Source organism: Dromiciops gliroides, chromosome 6, assembly GCF_019393635.1.
Source record: "Dromiciops gliroides isolate mDroGli1 chromosome 6, mDroGli1.pri, whole genome shotgun sequence".
NCBI classification, from domain to species: domain Eukaryota; kingdom Metazoa; phylum Chordata; class Mammalia; order Microbiotheria; family Microbiotheriidae; genus Dromiciops; species Dromiciops gliroides.
This window is the reverse complement of record NC_057866.1, coordinates 273,613,429-273,629,964: the sequence shown is the minus strand read 5'-3', so window position 1 is coordinate 273,629,964 and position 16,536 is coordinate 273,613,429. Positions and strand designations below refer to the sequence as shown.

The 16,536-nt window shown below is 44.7% G+C and overlaps 1 protein-coding gene across 2 annotated transcripts in view; it reads left to right on the top strand.

The window, feature by feature from the left end:
• Window positions 1-16,536, top strand: part of MYOZ2 (myozenin 2) — a 53,685-nt gene that overhangs the window by 13,636 nt on the left and 23,513 nt on the right. For both annotated transcript variants that reach the window (XM_043971761.1, XM_043971760.1), the window contains exon 3: window positions 8,180-8,346. In XM_043971761.1, the coding sequence (XP_043827696.1) occupies window positions 8,180-8,346 (167 nt within the window). The remainder of the gene's footprint in view (window positions 1-8,179; window positions 8,347-16,536) is intronic.

Genomic DNA, 16,536 nt, shown 5'->3' with positions numbered 1-16,536 from the left:
GTTCTCAGTGGCAGGGCCAAGAAGCAACCCACGTCCTCAGATCCCAAAGCCGGGTCTAAACCCCAAAAGACGGGAACCTAATTCTAGTGCTCTTGCTGGCCAGAGTCCGGTGTTTCTCACTTTTATGACTTATCAAATGAAGGGGGAAAATATTCACCTAAGTTATCAGAGTTTTTAGGAAGGTAACTGCCATTCAGGGATCCCCGAGGCTTCTCCCAGAAGGTAGCTGTTCATTGTATGATGAACATGACTTTTGAACAATTATGCAATCGGGATTAGAATATCACAGGATGAAATAGGATTGAGGGCTCGGAAGAACTAGGGATAAGCTGGGACTGTGGCATGGGGCCGGGGGAGGGGGGGCAATCACTTGCTCAGCCAAGAAGGCACAAAGCCAGGCTCTCTCTGGGCACAACTAAGTCTCCCTCCACCCCATCCCTGGGTCTTTCAGAATCCATACTCAGAAACTGTGGCATTTTTGGCCTGGGACACGCAACAGCAACTTTGGAATGGAGGGAAGGCTCTCAGGACTGGGAGGGCATTCTCACTTTGGCTTGTTTCCACATCAGCGCTCACATAACTCAGAGAAACCGGACGAAGGAAGTCCCGGGAAGGAACAAGGCCCAGGGCTGTGCAGTAGGAGTGCTAGAGTCACCATTCCAAGGGCCCAGCCTGGGACCAGAATGCATTGTGATCCTGCTGAAATGACACCACAACACCAGGGAGGGGCTCGGGAGCGGCAGAAAGGGCTAACAAAGCACCCGTCCATGGAATGATTTACAAGTAGGAAGTGGGGGTCCTGAGCTATTAGGGTGGACGTGGACCCTTTGCCCTTGCTCATAGCATCCCAGGATCATAAAATGCCCTGGCTGCAAAGAAACTTTGTTGTTCAGTCGTGTCTAGCTCCTCATGTTGTCGTGGGCCATACTCCGTGGTGTTGTCTTGGCAAAGATTTTGGAATGTTTTGTCACTTCCTTCTCCAGTGGATTAAGGTAAACAGGTGAAGTGACTTGCCCAGGGTCACACAGCTAATAGGTCTCTGAGGCTGGATTTGAACTCAGGTCTTCCTGACTCCAGGCCCACCAATCCCCCTAGTGGCTTCCTAAACAAACAGTGTAAGTGACTTGCTCGAAACTGAACAAAATGCTTCATTTCAGTTTGAGGTTAGTGAAAATAAAGGTACATTTTTCACCCATCCACATTCACGAACACCCTGACATTTGGGTTTGTGGATCTAGGAGTATGCTGATCAATGTTTAACAACCGGCTATCTGGAGGGGGAAATGTACACACCAGAGATGCACTTTGCAGTTTAATTTGCAAACTTTTTCTCCTTTACTTGATTTAAGTCTAGACGATCAGCAAAACAATAAATTGAGTTTGGGTTTGTAGCACTGGCCGGTTTCCGAGGCTCAGACTGGCTTTGCCAATCACCCTCATGAGGCTTGTGAGCTGCCTCCAGCACACCCAGGAGGGGTGGGGGAGGGAAGCCCAAATTAACCCTGCTCAAGGCTAGACCAGCATCCTCATTTGAGAGATGGGAGAAATGAAGCCCAGAGAGGAACGGGGCCTTGCCCAAGGTCACACAGACAGCGCAATTCCAATTTGAACCTTTTAAATAATCTCCTGTTCCCTTTATTCGGTGTGCCATAGGATGACCTGCCCCTCCCCGGATTCACCATTTGAATCCCAGCATCACAGGTGATGAGGCTTCACTATGCCAGAGGTAAAGTGAACTGAGGGATCAGACAGAAGGAACTTTCATCTGTTGGGGAGAATGCTAAAGCCCTTTCCCAGTCCCCTTGTAGTTAATGAATGTCAGCATCCTCACCTCAAGCACCATCAATGGGGCCTTGACTGCACAGACCCAAAGAGAGGAGAGAATGGTGAGGCCTCCTGGGTGCCTCACCTGTCGCTAAAAGGAGGCTATCTCCTGTGGAAGCATAGAACACTGCCCTTGGGCAGCTTTTTGGATCATGGGATCATAGATTCAGAGCTGGAAGGAAATTCTTAGTCTCTCCAGTCCATCTCCTCCATTTTAGATGAGAATATTGAGATCCAGAGAAATAAAGTGATTCCTCCTGGGTCTCATAGCTAGAAATGACAAAGGCAGGATTTGAACTCAGGTCCTTTGGCACCGAATGCCATACTCTCCACTGTCCCACGCTGCCTTCTCATTGGATCTGAAGGGCCTCTATTGGTTTTCATTGCCAATGATTATCTGTTTTTTCCTTCATTTTACCCCAAGGAGCATAGGACTATTATCGTTCTAAAGGGTGCCTGACATTTCCAATGCTGAGGACCATGAGTATGACTACAGGGAGCCCCACTTCACTCCCATCAATGTCTCCCAAAGTCAGTAAGTCAGATTGTGAATGGAAGGTCCCATTATGAGCTCATGCTGTCTCCTACTCATAGATAGGACCATTGATTGAATCACAGAGCCCGAGCCAGAAGGGATCTCTTCTTGTTGTTGATCAGTCGTTTCAGTCATATCTGACTCTCTATGATCCCATTCGGGGTTTTCTTGGCAGAGATACTGGAGTGTATTAGCCATTTCCTTCTCCAGCTCATTTAACAGGTGAGGAAACTGAGGCAAACAGGGGGAAGTGATTTGTCCAGGGTTGCACAGCTAGGAAGTATCTAATGCTGAATTCAAACTTGGGTCTTCCTGACTCTAAGTTCAGCACTCTATCCATTATAATTCACTGTCGCTGGATTCTGGTGTCAGACTCACAATTCTATCTGGCATTTTCCCAATGGCACCCCCATAACAGAGGGGGGGTAGTTATTAATAATTGGCCCCATTTTTATAGGAGAAGTTTAAGGGAGAGATGTGCCCATATCGATCTAGAGCTTGGAAATAATCTAGTCTAACATCCCCATTTTACAGATGAGGAAATTGATACCCAGACAAGGTCAGGGACTTACCCAAGGTCATACAAATAATAAGTGGTAAAGCCAGGATTAGAACCCTGAACCTTTGAGTACCCAGTTGACCACACTGCCCACCCTAACTGCCAAGGCTGGAGTTCAAACCTAGCTCTCTCGACTTCACTAGGGCCCAGATCTTTGGGTGCCCACCCGGCACCATGCTGCCTTTGGACTACACCCAGCCCATACCAGTGGTGATGCTCCATCCATTTTTTGGGGGGGAGGCCCTCATTGCAGGGGTGTGCTGAGAACAGTCACTCTTCATGCTCTGGTAGCACTGTGAGCCTTGTCAGAGCAGAGAAGAGATTCTGCAGACATTCCTATTGGACTCCCGGCTGCTGACCTCCTCCCCCAGCCAGCCGTCTGACTCTGGCTCGAGAAAAGCTTTGTTTGCTTGGAAATGTGTCACATCAAAGTCATCTCACGAGAGCAGCGAGCCATGAGACTCCGTTGGCCCCGTGGGGTGCTGAGGGGAAGCTGGGCCTTCCTTCCTCAGCTCCAGAGCAGAGACAGTCTTCAGTGACCCAGAGGAGAATATAGACAAACATGGCCCCAGAGGGACCGTTGGCCTAAGCCCCTCAGGGTGTGTTTGCCTGTCTTCCTCTGAGGTCCAGAGAGCACCATCTTTAGGCAGGAAGGCAAGAAGACGCTTCTTGGTACTTCCTCTCTGCATGTCCTCCACCCAGCCAGCATGCTCTGGGGGAACCAGCTCTTATAGGCATGCTTTGTGAACTGGGTAATGATTAGACAGGGCAGAGAGCAGTGAATATGATATCAGAGACTCGGAGTTCAAATCCCAGCTCTGCTCCTCGCTCTGTGTGAGATTTTGAACAAGGTGGGCCTCAGGTTATCTGTAAAATGAGGGGGTAGCACCACAGTGGCTAGAGTGGCAGGCCTAAAGTCAGGAAGACCTGGGTTCAAATCCAGCCTCAGACATTACTGGCTGTGTGACCCTGGGCAAGTCACTTCACCCTGTTTGCCTCCGTTTCCTCATCTCTAAAATGAGCTGGGGAAGGAAATAGCAAACCACTTCAGGATCTTCGTCGAAAAACAAAACAAAGGAGTAGCTAGGTGGCTCAGTGGATAAAGCACCAGCCCTGGATTCAGGAGGACCTGAGTTCAAATCTGGCCTCAGACACTTGACACTTACTAGCTGTGTGACCCTGGGCAAGTCACTTAATCCTCATTGCCCCGCAAAAAACAAAACAAAACAAAACAAAACAAAAAACCAAAAACAAACAAACCCAAAGAGTCACAGAGGGTCAGACACCACTGAAAACAACTTAACAACAGCCAGTGTAAATAATCTTGAAGGTCTCTTCCATCTCTAGACCCATGAGCCTATGAAAATCCAGGCTAGGAAACACAAGGGAGGCCAACAAAGCCCATGTGGGACGGCGTTGCCATGACCCCTGATACACACATGCATCTCACATGCTTTGGCCAGTCCCCTTCCAGAGCTACTTGTGAACTCTTGTCCCCATGAAAGGATGGATGCATCCTCTTATGCAGATATGAGACCTCAAAATCCATCTGGTCTAAGTGCGTTTTACAGATGGGGAAACTGAGGGCCAAGAAGGTTATCTAAGGTCTCACAGACTAGAACTGGAAGGGACCCCTCAGGTCATCTTGTCCAACTCTCATATTTTACCAATGGGGAAACTGAGGGCCAGGGAAATTAAGTGACTTGCCCAACATCACATGGGTCGCATTTGTTAAATGCTCACCCACAAAGCATCAGGCACTGTGCTAGTCTGGGGATGCAAAAACTAAAACATCGTGGGTGGGACTTGTCCCTGGGGTCCCTGTCTCCAGACCCTGTACTTTGCCCACTGGACCAAGAAAGGGAGGTGTTTGACCCTTCTTTCCACAGCCTCCTATCTGCCTCTGTCATTCAGGAGGGGAAATGGGGTTTCAGGAAGACAGACTACAATTTCTAATGAACATCTACTAACAAAAATGAAGTTAGATAATCATGTGACCGTGAAAGTCAATGAACAGAACAGGTTATTGGCCTCTTTTAGGGACAGGAGGGAGGCGGGGGAGGGAGAGGTGCCATAAAGTTTAAAAAAAAACAAAACAACCTTCTACACCCAGCAGATAAGGCAGGGGGTGGAGAAGGAAGAGGTAACATCTCTTGTGTGCCCATTAGATGTGGGCACTCTCTCATGCCATTGAGAATTCCTACCATTCTCCAAGCAAAACAAACTTCCACCAGGTTTCTAAAATTCATAATATCGTGGTATAACAAGATAAAATACTAAAGGAGGAAAAGAATCTTGTAAACTTGAAAATCTGCATGCCTTGTGTGCGATTGCTCAGCTACCCTGACCCTGCTGTCATTCAGTCGTGTCTTAGTTTTCGTGACCCCATTTGGGCTTTTCTTGGCAAAGATGCTGGAGTGCTTTGCCATTTCCTTCTCTGGCTTATTTTACACATGAGGAGACTGAGGCAGAGTGAAGTGACTTACCCAGGGTCACACAGCTAGTAAGTGATGAATTGAGGTCCTCCTGATCCACTGAGCCACCTAGCTGCCCTCGCTGCCCAGAATAGGGAGAGCTAAATGAGACCAGCTCAGGCATGGGAGGTATGGGGACATCACCTTTCCAATGGCTAGGCAAGCTTACCTTTCCATGGGGATCAGTCAAATGAAGTCTAAGGCCATCATCCATCATGACAAAGATGTCTTTCAGGCCTTTCATAATTAGATTTTAAAAAGATTTTTTAAAAGCCTCAAATCTTGAATTGGTTTTGTCTCAAGGCATTCTTCTCATGCTGGAACCTTGAAGGGACTGAGCACCCCCACCCCCCAGCAGCTCTCAGCATGGTGCTGCCAATCAGTGAACTTGGCTGACTCGGGTTATTTTCAATGGATGATCTCATCTCACAGAGACGGCCTTCCCAGCCATGAGTGTGAGGAAACAGATAACAGAAGAGGCATATCATTTATCGAGCCACACCATGATGTACATTGTTCAGGCCCTATATGGCAAGGCCAGGGAAGGGCAGGCAATAGCTGGACTCAGCTTCTTGGGGCCTCCTTGGGTCACTCAGAAGATTGAAGCCATGGTAACTTTCATGAAGTGCAGGTTTATCAAAGCCACAACTAGGGCATGGCAGATGGGGTTGTACCCAGGGTGGCCATATTTAGAGGCTATTCCTAGCACTTGGAGTCCTTCAGCAATGTGAAAAGAAATGAACTGGGTGAGGATAATGAATTACAATGGGAAGGGGCCACTTTCTCTTCCTGGTGACCACACCCCAGAGGGGCTTCTTCCAACCCTGCCCTTCCTTGCTCCCCTATTCCTCCAGCACTGGCTAATTGAATTGGGGGCACAGCCAGGACTCTGTCCCCAAGTACAACAACTGCCACTTGTGGCTCTGATTGCTTTCCATTCCCAGCCATGTCCCCACAGCATCTTAAAGCCAGAAGGAGCCATAGAGATTATCAAGGACAGCCTCCCACCCACCCCTACCCCCACACACTTATTTTACAGAGAAGGAAACTGAGACCAAGAGAAATTGGGGCATCTTAGACTTTAGAGCCATAAAGACCCTTCTAGTCCAGTTGTTCTTGTTATCCACAGGAAGTAGGGGGTCTTTACCTGGTGTCCATGCAGTCCACAGATATATTTCAGGGGGTTAGTGAACTTGGATGGGAAAAAAATTATATCTTTATTTTCACTGAGCTCTGGGTTTCCTTTGAAATACTGCATGCTTTAATTTATGTATTTAAAAATATTCTTCTGGGAAGGGGTCCATGGATTTTATCAGGCTGCCCAAAGGACCCATAATGGGAAAAAAGGTTAAGAACTCTGGATTTAGTCCAAATCCTTCATTTTACAAAGTAGGAAATTGAGGTTCAGTATGATCATGACTTAACCAAGGGCACACAGGTGCTCAGCAGTTTCTACAAAGCTAAAGGTCTGAAGGTATTGTCATTGACCCCTAAATTTAGCAGGGATTCATCTAAAGTAGGAATTCCTACTATATATGCAAACCCTTAACTGTCTGGGGAAGTCTATGAACCCCTTCTCAGAATCATGTTTTCTAAATGTATAAAGTCAAATGTGTAGAATTATAAAGGAAACCAGTTATACTGAAATGAAGTTCCCAAAACACTTAAAAAAAAAAAGTTCACTGAGCCAAGATTAAGAACCCCCAGCTCTAGTCCAAGAGTGAACTAGTAATGCTCAAAAAGAAAAGCTAAAAATCTAGCCATCTTCTCTCAACCATGGGTGGAGAGATAGAGCTGAGGTCTGAGTGCCTGGGGGCAGTAGGGCAGTACAACGAACAGTGATGGGGGAGGGGGGGGCAGCTTTTACATTACCTTACCCTATCCTTCCCTCCCTCCCCTCCCACACAGACAGACAGACACACACACACACACACACACACACACACACACACACACACTCCAGAAAATTAAAACCACTATGAATATTCACTATATGACTTAATTGCTCCTTCATCTGAGAATGTTTCTCTAATAATTTTTTATTTTTTAAAAAAATAAATTGTGGGGGCAGCTAGGTGGTGCAGTGGATAAAGCACTGGCCCTGGATTCAGGAGGACCTGAGTTCAAATTCAATATCAGACACGTGACACTTACTAGCTGTGTGACCCTGGGCAAGTCACTTAATCCTCATTGCCCCACAAAATAAATAAACAAACAAATAATAAATGGATGAATAGATAAATAAATAGTTTGTGATTGGAACCTTGTGCTTTTATATCATATACAGTTTTCAAAGTATCACTCTCCTTTCCCTTCCCAGAAAGCAATAAAAGGAATTTCTAAAAGACTTAAAAACAATAATTCAGAAAAAAAAATAGTTCAGCAAAACTAACCAACACAGTGAAAAATTCTGACATTGTCCATGATGTTTCACACCCATAGTCCCCCACCACCACAAAGAAGAGAAGCCTTTGGTGCCAGGCTTTCTCATCAATTTTTCAATTATGTTTTTTTTATTAGCCTGAATTTCCCACCGAAGGCTGGAATGGTAGAAACCACTGGTGGGTCACACATAATCTGACTCCCCTTCTAATGAAGAAAACGGAGGGTTTACCCTCTTTCTTAGTGGGGGTAGAGGAGTCTGCTGGGCAGGAAACCAGAAGAACAAGTCACTGCTTGGGAGCATCACAACAGCTTAGAAGCAGAGAGTACTACAGAGGCCAAGTTAAGCCAACATCCAGAAACACTGAGCATAGAGTGACTGGGGTCTTGTGTCTTGCTTTGCAGTGGACGGTATGGACCTGGGCAAAAAGCTCAGCATCCCCAGAGACATCATGCTGGAAGAACTGTCGGTCCTCAGTAACCGAGGGGCTCGATTGTTTAAGAGGCGCCAGAGGAGATCAGAGAAGTACACGTTTGAAAACTTCCATTGTGAATCCAAAGCAGAAATGAACGTGAGTACCGTGGGGCACGCTGTAGGTTTCCCAGTGGGGCATGTGGCACCAGGGGACACCCCCAGTATCCTCCAAACCTGGTACTGCTCTTTGGGTAATAAAAGCACAAAAAGTGCCACGGGGGGCTGATTGCCTTGGCAATTTTTACTAAAACAACCAGTCTCCAGATAGAGGGTGAAGAACATCAACTCCGTCATCTGTTCTCCAGCCCTTCCCCAGCATTCACCTGTTCATTCTAACTGTTGTCTCACTGCCAACCCATCTCTTCAACTGTATCAATCAACCAGCCATGAAACAAGTATCTATTTCTTATTTTTTAAAAAGGTTTTTGATTGGCACTTCTTGTTTTTACATTATCTACATTTTCCAAAGTATCCCCACCCCCAGGATAGCTGGTGCTGCTTACCACTGGAGAACTCTCTCCCTTCCCGTGGAAATTACCGGATCAGTGGTGAATTGAGACTAATTGTGTGTGCTGACTGAGGCACAGCCTAGCTCCTGTATGGAAAAGGAAGGAGGGTGAAAGAAGGAAAGGGGAAAAAGAGGAGAGGAAAGGAAAAGAGAGAAAAATGTAGGAAAGGAGGGAGGGAGGAAGAAAAGAAGGAAGGAAAAAGAGAAAAAGGGAGGGAGGAGGGAGGAAACAAGGATTAGGTACCTGCTATGTGCTAATTGCTTTACAAATCACCTCATTTGATCTTCACAACAACCCCGAGAGTTAGGTGCTATTATTATCTCCATTTTATAACTGAAGAAACTGATAGAGAAGGGTAAAAGAGACAGAGAGACTTGCCTAGGGAAACACAGCTAGTAATTGTCTAAAGTCATATTTGATTTCAGGGCTTTCTGACTCTGGGTCCAGCGTTCTATCCACTGTGTCCCCTAACTGCCTCCAGAAAGGAAACTACAACTGTCAGGGAACCCTGGGTTCAAATCCTGCCTTGGCTGTTTACTAGCTGTGTGACCCTGAACCAGTCCCTTAACCTCATCTGTTAAAAGAAGGAACTGAAGTCAAAAGTCTCTAAAAAGGTCTGTCCATTCTAACTCTAAAATCTATGATCCTATAAATCCCACCTCTGCCATTTAATAATATCTGACATTCAGTCAGTCCCCTAATCTCTCTGGTCCTGTTTCCTCGTCTGTAAAATGAGGTTGGTGCACTTATTGACCTCTAAAGTCCCTTCAGCCTCTAAATCTTTGATCTTGTGTCTGGCCATGACGATGTTACATGGAACAATGATTGAACCCAGCAATGGGTTCTCAGTTGGGAGCTTGGGTCAGTGAGTTCTGGAAGACATCAGAAAAGGGAATTGTAAAGAGAGGTCAGAAGAGCCAGTGAAGGCGTCATGGAGAAGGTGGACCTTGAGCTGAGCCTGGAAGGGCAGATGGCAGTCAGATGGGTGGAGGCAACAGCGTCCCTGGAGAAAGGATCTTCTGTGAATGAATAACAGCACCAAAATGGCAGCCAGTTCCCAGGACTGGGAAGAGCCCAGCCTGACTCAGATGGAGGACGTCTGCTGGGAGGATTGGGAAACAAGGAGGGTGGGTGTGAGAGCCACGCAGGGTGACACACACTGGACGTCCTGGGTGTACAGAGGCAGGGAATAGAGACTCTTGAGCAGAGGGGGCCCTGGAGGGAGCATTGTTTAAGGAAGACTCATTTGGAAGTGATCCACTGTACGAATTGCAATATTGACATGTATATAGTTCTTGGAGGCTTTCAAGGCACTTGACATAGGTCATCTCATCCTGGGAGGTAGGGGATATTATATCCCCCTTTTACAAGTGGGAAAACTGAGGCAAACAGAGGTTCAGTGACTGGACCAGGGTCATACAGCTAGCAGACCTCTGAAGTAATCTATAAATTCAGCTCTTCCTGCCTCCAAGTGCAGTGCTCTATCCGCTGTGCTGCCTAGCAGCCCCCCACTTTGTAGAGGGGGTATCCACTAGGAATCTATTAGAGGAGTTTGGACTAAAGAATGTGAGAGGGAGGGATAGAAATAAGAAACGTTTAAAAGGAAAATTAAACAGAATGAGGGTGACTCGATTTGGAGAATGAAGGAAACTGAGTCAAAGATGACTTCAAATCTAGGAACCTAAGTCATCAAGAGTATCTGGGGGGCAGCTAGGTGGCGCAGTGGATAAAGGACCAACCCTGGATTCAAGAAGACCTGAGTTCAAATCCAGCCTCTGACACTTGACACTTACTTGGTGTGTGACCCTGGGCAAGTCACTTAACTCCTGTTGCCCCACCAAAAAAAAAGAGTATCTGTAAGTTCCTGCTCCTTCCCTGGGCTCTGTCCTTCTGAAACTCGTGTTGGTCATTTTTGGAACCCTTCTTAAACAGTATCCAAAGGAGGATGGAATCCGCTGACTTATTTTCCACATTTTTTTTTCCTTTTTTGATCCCAATCTGTAATATCACTGGGTTTGGAATGTCCTGATAATGACTGGTCATTCCACTGTGAAATTTGACTCTTATACAGTCATGGTTATGTCCTTGCCCAGGGCCACACAGGGAGAGTGTGTCAGGGACAGGACTTGAACCCAGGTCTTGACTTGGCCCCAAGGTCAGTCTTCTGCTCACCATGTCATGCTGCCTTCTGTACCATAGTAACAAAAAGCCTCCTTTCTGATGAAGGTAATGTGACTTTGAAAACCAGTGTGTAGTTTTATGGGATTACTGGGGGAAAGGAGCAAAGGGTGAGGAAAACTTAAGGATAGAAAATTAAAATGTAACAATAAAAATTGTTTTTAAAAAAGAAACTAGTATGTAGTCTGTGCCCTCTGAGACTTCTGTCTAGCCCACATAGTATGAATTGTCTTACAAGGTTAAATAGTTTAACCTCGGGCCCATGCAAATAATTTGAGAACAATAGTAATAACTTTTTCCAGTTTAATATTTTATTTTCCCCAATTACATGTAAAAATAATCTTTAACATTTGTTCTTTAAAATTTTTTAAGTTCCAAATTCTCTCTGTCCCTTTCTAATAACTTTATAAATTCTCTCTCTCTCTCTCTCTCTCTCTCTCTCTCTCTCTCTCTCTCTCTCTCTCTCTCTCTCTCTCCCTCTTCCTCTCCCTCTCCCTCTCCCTCTTCTTCTCCCTCTCTTTCTTTCTCCATGCATGTATTCATCCATTTACCTACCCACCCACCCATTTATCCAACCATTTATCCATCCATTAATTTATCCATCCATCTATCCATCCATCCATCCTGGTAAAATAGTTCAGCTAATATCTCAAGGATCTGCAGTCTTGTATCATAGGAAGAACACTAACATTTGGATCTGAGCCCATGTCACAGATTTGCAACTTGCTAGACCTTAAGCAAGTGAACCCCTTCTCAGGGTCTAAGTTTCCTCACCTACATAAGGGAGGGATTGAACAGCATAATTCCAGCTCAGAAGCCTAGGTCTTTATTGATAATAAACTGTGTTTTCCTCCATGTAGGTCAATGTGGGGAACTTTTTGAAATAACCCAATCGTGTATATGACCAACCTTCACCAGCATAGCTTAATAATAATAGGAGCTTGGGTTATTGAGTATCTTTCCCCAATGGAACTTAAACAAATTCTATATCAATTTTCCTCCTCTCCATATCCCTAAGAAAATAGATTTATGGAATCAACTAGTCAGTTAAACAAGCATTTCTCAGGCACTTGTTACATACCACACACTAAACACTAGGGATCCAAACAAATGCAAACTGGTGATGAGGGACCTGTGATATGTCAAGGACAGCACTACAAACACCATCTCCACCAGCTACCCTCCTTCTCAACAGTTAGGTAGCAAAGCAAAACCTGACACCATTTGCCCAATGACCACAGAGAAGTCTAAGACATCCATGACTGTCTTGAGTTCTTTTTGGAACCAGTTGTCCAGGGTCGATGCCTTTGATATCACTTGGCTCTGGGAGGATGCTTCTGGTAAGCCTGAATCCCTAGGGTAGATGATCAAAGGGTTTCTGATGTATGATCTCAATACTTTCCATCTTAATGGGAACAGCATGTCCGCCCAGACGTGGCCTGGAGCCTGGCGTCAGGATGCCATGTTCTATTTCTAACCTCACCAGTAATGATCTGGGTGAATTCCAGAAAGTCACAGCAGTTCATCCTACTGTGGGCATAACTCAGGCTTCTATCTGGCTGACTTGGTCTCTTCAGTAGAAAAATACACATGACAGGACATCTATTTCACACTTCGGAAACCTTGGAATGAAGGCGAAGTTCATCTGCTAGGAAGCAGAGACTGGAAGGATCCTAAATCTGGAGATGCAGAGAACCTGAGAGGCCATCTAGTTCAACTCCTTCACTTTACAAAAGGGGAAACTGAGGCCCCCAAAAGGTGATTGCCTAAGGTAATTTCAGAGGTAGGATTTGAACCCAGGCCCTCTGACTCTATGGCTAGGGTTTATTTCTTTGTTTCTTGTTGGTTTTTTTTGTTTTGTTTTGTTTTGTGAGGCAATTTGGGTTAAGTGACTTGCCCAGGGTCACACAGCTAGTAAGTGTGAAGTGTCTGAGGCCAGATTTGAACTCATGTCTTCCTGAATCCAGGGCCAGTGCTCTATGTACTGTGCCACCTAGCTGCTCCTAAGGTTTATTTCACTGTGTAAGAAAGACCTCAAAGATGATCTTATCCAACCATTTCATTTGTAGATGAGGAAATTGAAGATAGGAGGGGAAATGGTGGCATGTAGCCAAGCTTATGTAAAAGCAGGGTTTTCTAACACCCAAAACAGTGTTCTTATAGCACAAAACTATATCTCTGTGCTATTTAAGGATCATGATCCCCCCCATTCCAACACACACGTATGCATTCACACACATACTTACATGCATTCACACAACACTCACACATATACACATATGGACATGCATTTACACGATACATATGTACACACATACATATATGCACATGTGCATATACATGCATCCATGTGGTGCATGATGCACGTGTGCATATATGCAGATGAACATACATGCTCACATACATACACACACTTATACTCACATGCATATACACATAACCATATATATTCAGATGCACATGTGTATATGCTCATTCACATTTATATGAATACATATACTCACATGCATGCACACATGTGTACACACAGATGCTTGCATATACTCATATGCACACATAGAAATATATGCATATACTTACATACACATACTTACACATGCAAAATGGGCCCACACACATTTTTCTTTCTTTCTTTCTTTCTTTTTTTTTGGTGGGGCAATGAGGGTTAAGTGACTTGCCCAGGGTCACACAGCTAGTTAAGTATCAAGTGTCTGAGGCTGGATTTGAACTCAGGTCCTCCTGAATCTAGGGCCAGCATTTTATCCATTGTGCCACCTAGCTGCCCCCTCCCACATACATTTTTCAATGAAAATAATGAATAAAGAAATAAGATGTTTTCTTCCAAGCTTGAAATGAGGTACAAGCACTTACTTGCTGTGTAATCCTGGGATAGACACTTAACCCCTGTTTGCCTCAGTTTCCTCATCTGTAAAATGGGAAATAGTGCCCACTTCCCAGGGTTGTTATGAGGATCGAATGAGAAAATAATTGTAAAGTGCTTAGCACAGTTCCTGGAATATAGTAAGTACTATATAAATGTTAGTTATTATTAATTTTTATTATTATCTATAAAATAAAGGAACTGGGCTCCACTGTCTTTAATGTCCCTTCCCATTTATTAGGCTACAATCCAAGTTCAAATATTGTTGCTGACATTTTCTAGTAAATCATATTAGAGATCTCTAAAGTATTCTGATTTCTATATTCAAAAAATAAGACTTGTGCCACTTACCTCATACAGTTCTTAAGGAAAGCAATTGAATAAGCTGAAAGCTCTCTAGAAATGTCAGCCATTATTATTATCTTATTGTTAACTTTTCCCCACATTAATGAACATCTTTCAGCTTCCTGGGTCAAATCCAGATGCAATTAAGAAGCCAGACAGACTGCATGCCCAGTCACCTCCTGACGTTGTGAAGGATGGCTTGAGGCTTCACAGTGTGGATAAATGTGAAATTGTGTGACCCCATAATTATGTCTAGTGTCTGTGGCCCCTAGAGAAGCCTCCTAAAACCATCCCAACCTCATCTGAGTGTCCCGGATGAGATAATTGTCCTCTTTCAGCACTAACAGAAAGGAAGTTACCCGACAGGTCTGTTTCAGAATAAAAGAAAGGGAGGGGAGAGGATGCGGTTCTTCCAACAGTTGAATATGCGCAGAAATCTCTGAAACAAGGGAAGGACGCCAGTTATTAATCTCTTCCATTTATTCTGCTAATCCATAGAAAGAATTTGTCATTATAGTTTGGAAGAAAAACCCAATCAGTATGACAGTATTCTTAGGAACTTCTACTATTACAGTCTGTCTGTGTCCCAAATGATGGTTTGTGATTTCATACATGGAATCCCAGAGTCTAGTCCAACACAGACCTAAACAGGAATTCTCCCTATGACATTCTGGAAGAAGAATCTAGAGATGTCTCCTTTAAAGAAAAGAAGACAAAGCAGAGGTGGGGGTGGGGTGAAGTGCAGTGTGATGTTCGCCATCTTCAAGTATTTAAAGGGCCACCACATGAAAGAGGCATTAGACTTTTACGATTGGCCACAATGGGTAGAACAAGAAGGCAGGTGACCCTGGGCAAATCCCTAAACCTCTCTGGGCCTCAGCAAAGATGCTGATTTCTGGTCGGCAGAAGGAGAAACTCCCTAGTAATTTGAATTGTCCAAAAGAGGGGTGGGCTACCTCAGGTGGTGGGGGTGGTTTATTTCTCTCTTCAAGCTGAGATTTAATAATCACTTTGGGGGAGATGTTGAGAAAGGGATTTTCAGTTGGATATGGGTTGAACTTGATTAAATTGGATTATTATTATGCTTTGTTGTTGTTGTTCAGTCACTTCAGTCATGTCTGAGTCTACATGAACCCATTTTGGGGTTTTCTTGGCAAAGATACTGGAGTGGTTTGCCAAGTCCTTCTCCAGGTCATTTGATGAGTAGACTGAAGCAAACAGGGTAAAGTGACTTGCCCAGGGTCACACAGCTAGTAAGTATCTGAGGCCCCTTCCCATTTTGTGGGTCTGTGATTCTGTGCTTTTGATGCCTTGTTATCTAATCCCAGACTCGACTTCTACTTGAGATGAGGATCTCATTACCTCCTATGGCAATTCATCCCATTTTTCATAGGGTTATCTATCCAGCCATGCCCATTTTCTTCAGAAACCTGCTGTGGCTCCTTATTGCTTCCCAAGAAAAGCTGAAATGATAGAGCATCAGAAGACCCTAGATGCAGAGTTGGAAGAAACCTTAGAGGTCACTGAGTCCAACTCCCTCATTTATCAGATGAGGAAACAGAAGTCCTGAGAAACTGAAGACTGTCTATGGTCTCTCAGGTAGCAAGTGTCAGGGGCAAAATATGAACCTAGCTCCTCTGACATGTAACTTTAACCCTAACTCCAGTGCTCTTTCCACTGTTCATAGGATTGGCTCCAACTGCCCTGAAGATCTTCCTTAAAATCCACACCAGATCTCCCTTTCCAAAACTCCCATTCATTGTTCCTCGTTATACACTTTGGCCAACTGCAAGCTAATGTTCCCATCATGTATTCATTTGATCCTTTTTTTAAGCATCCCTTGAAACTGGGTTTCAAATAAAAAAGAGGCATAATGGTAACAAAATGACAGAACTAGCCATAAAAGACTCAGAGAATCTAGGTGGCAGCAATAATATCTCACTCTGGAAGCCGAATGCCAATAGGTTCTTCTTGAGGTAGAAAAGGATCTATCTCTTTTTTTTTTTTTTTTTTTAGTGAGGCAATTGGGGTTAAGTGACTTGCCCAGGGTCACACAGCTAATAAGTGTTAAGTGTCTGAGGCTGGATTTGAACTCAGGTACTCCTGAGTCCAGGGCCGATGCTCTATCCACTGTACCACCTAGCTGCCCCTAGGATCTATCTCACTAATTGAAATTATGCAGCCCTAGACTGAAGGACTCTTTCCTTCTCTCTTACGTAGAAGAGACCTCATAACCCAGGGCTGATTTTTTTTTGGTAGGTTTAAGTTGCATAACAATAGCAAAACCTGGGACAGAACCCAGATGCCTGATTCCTAGAATTCCTGGCACCTAGCACTAGACTAGGCAGTGTAATGAGGAAGAGGGAGTACTGGG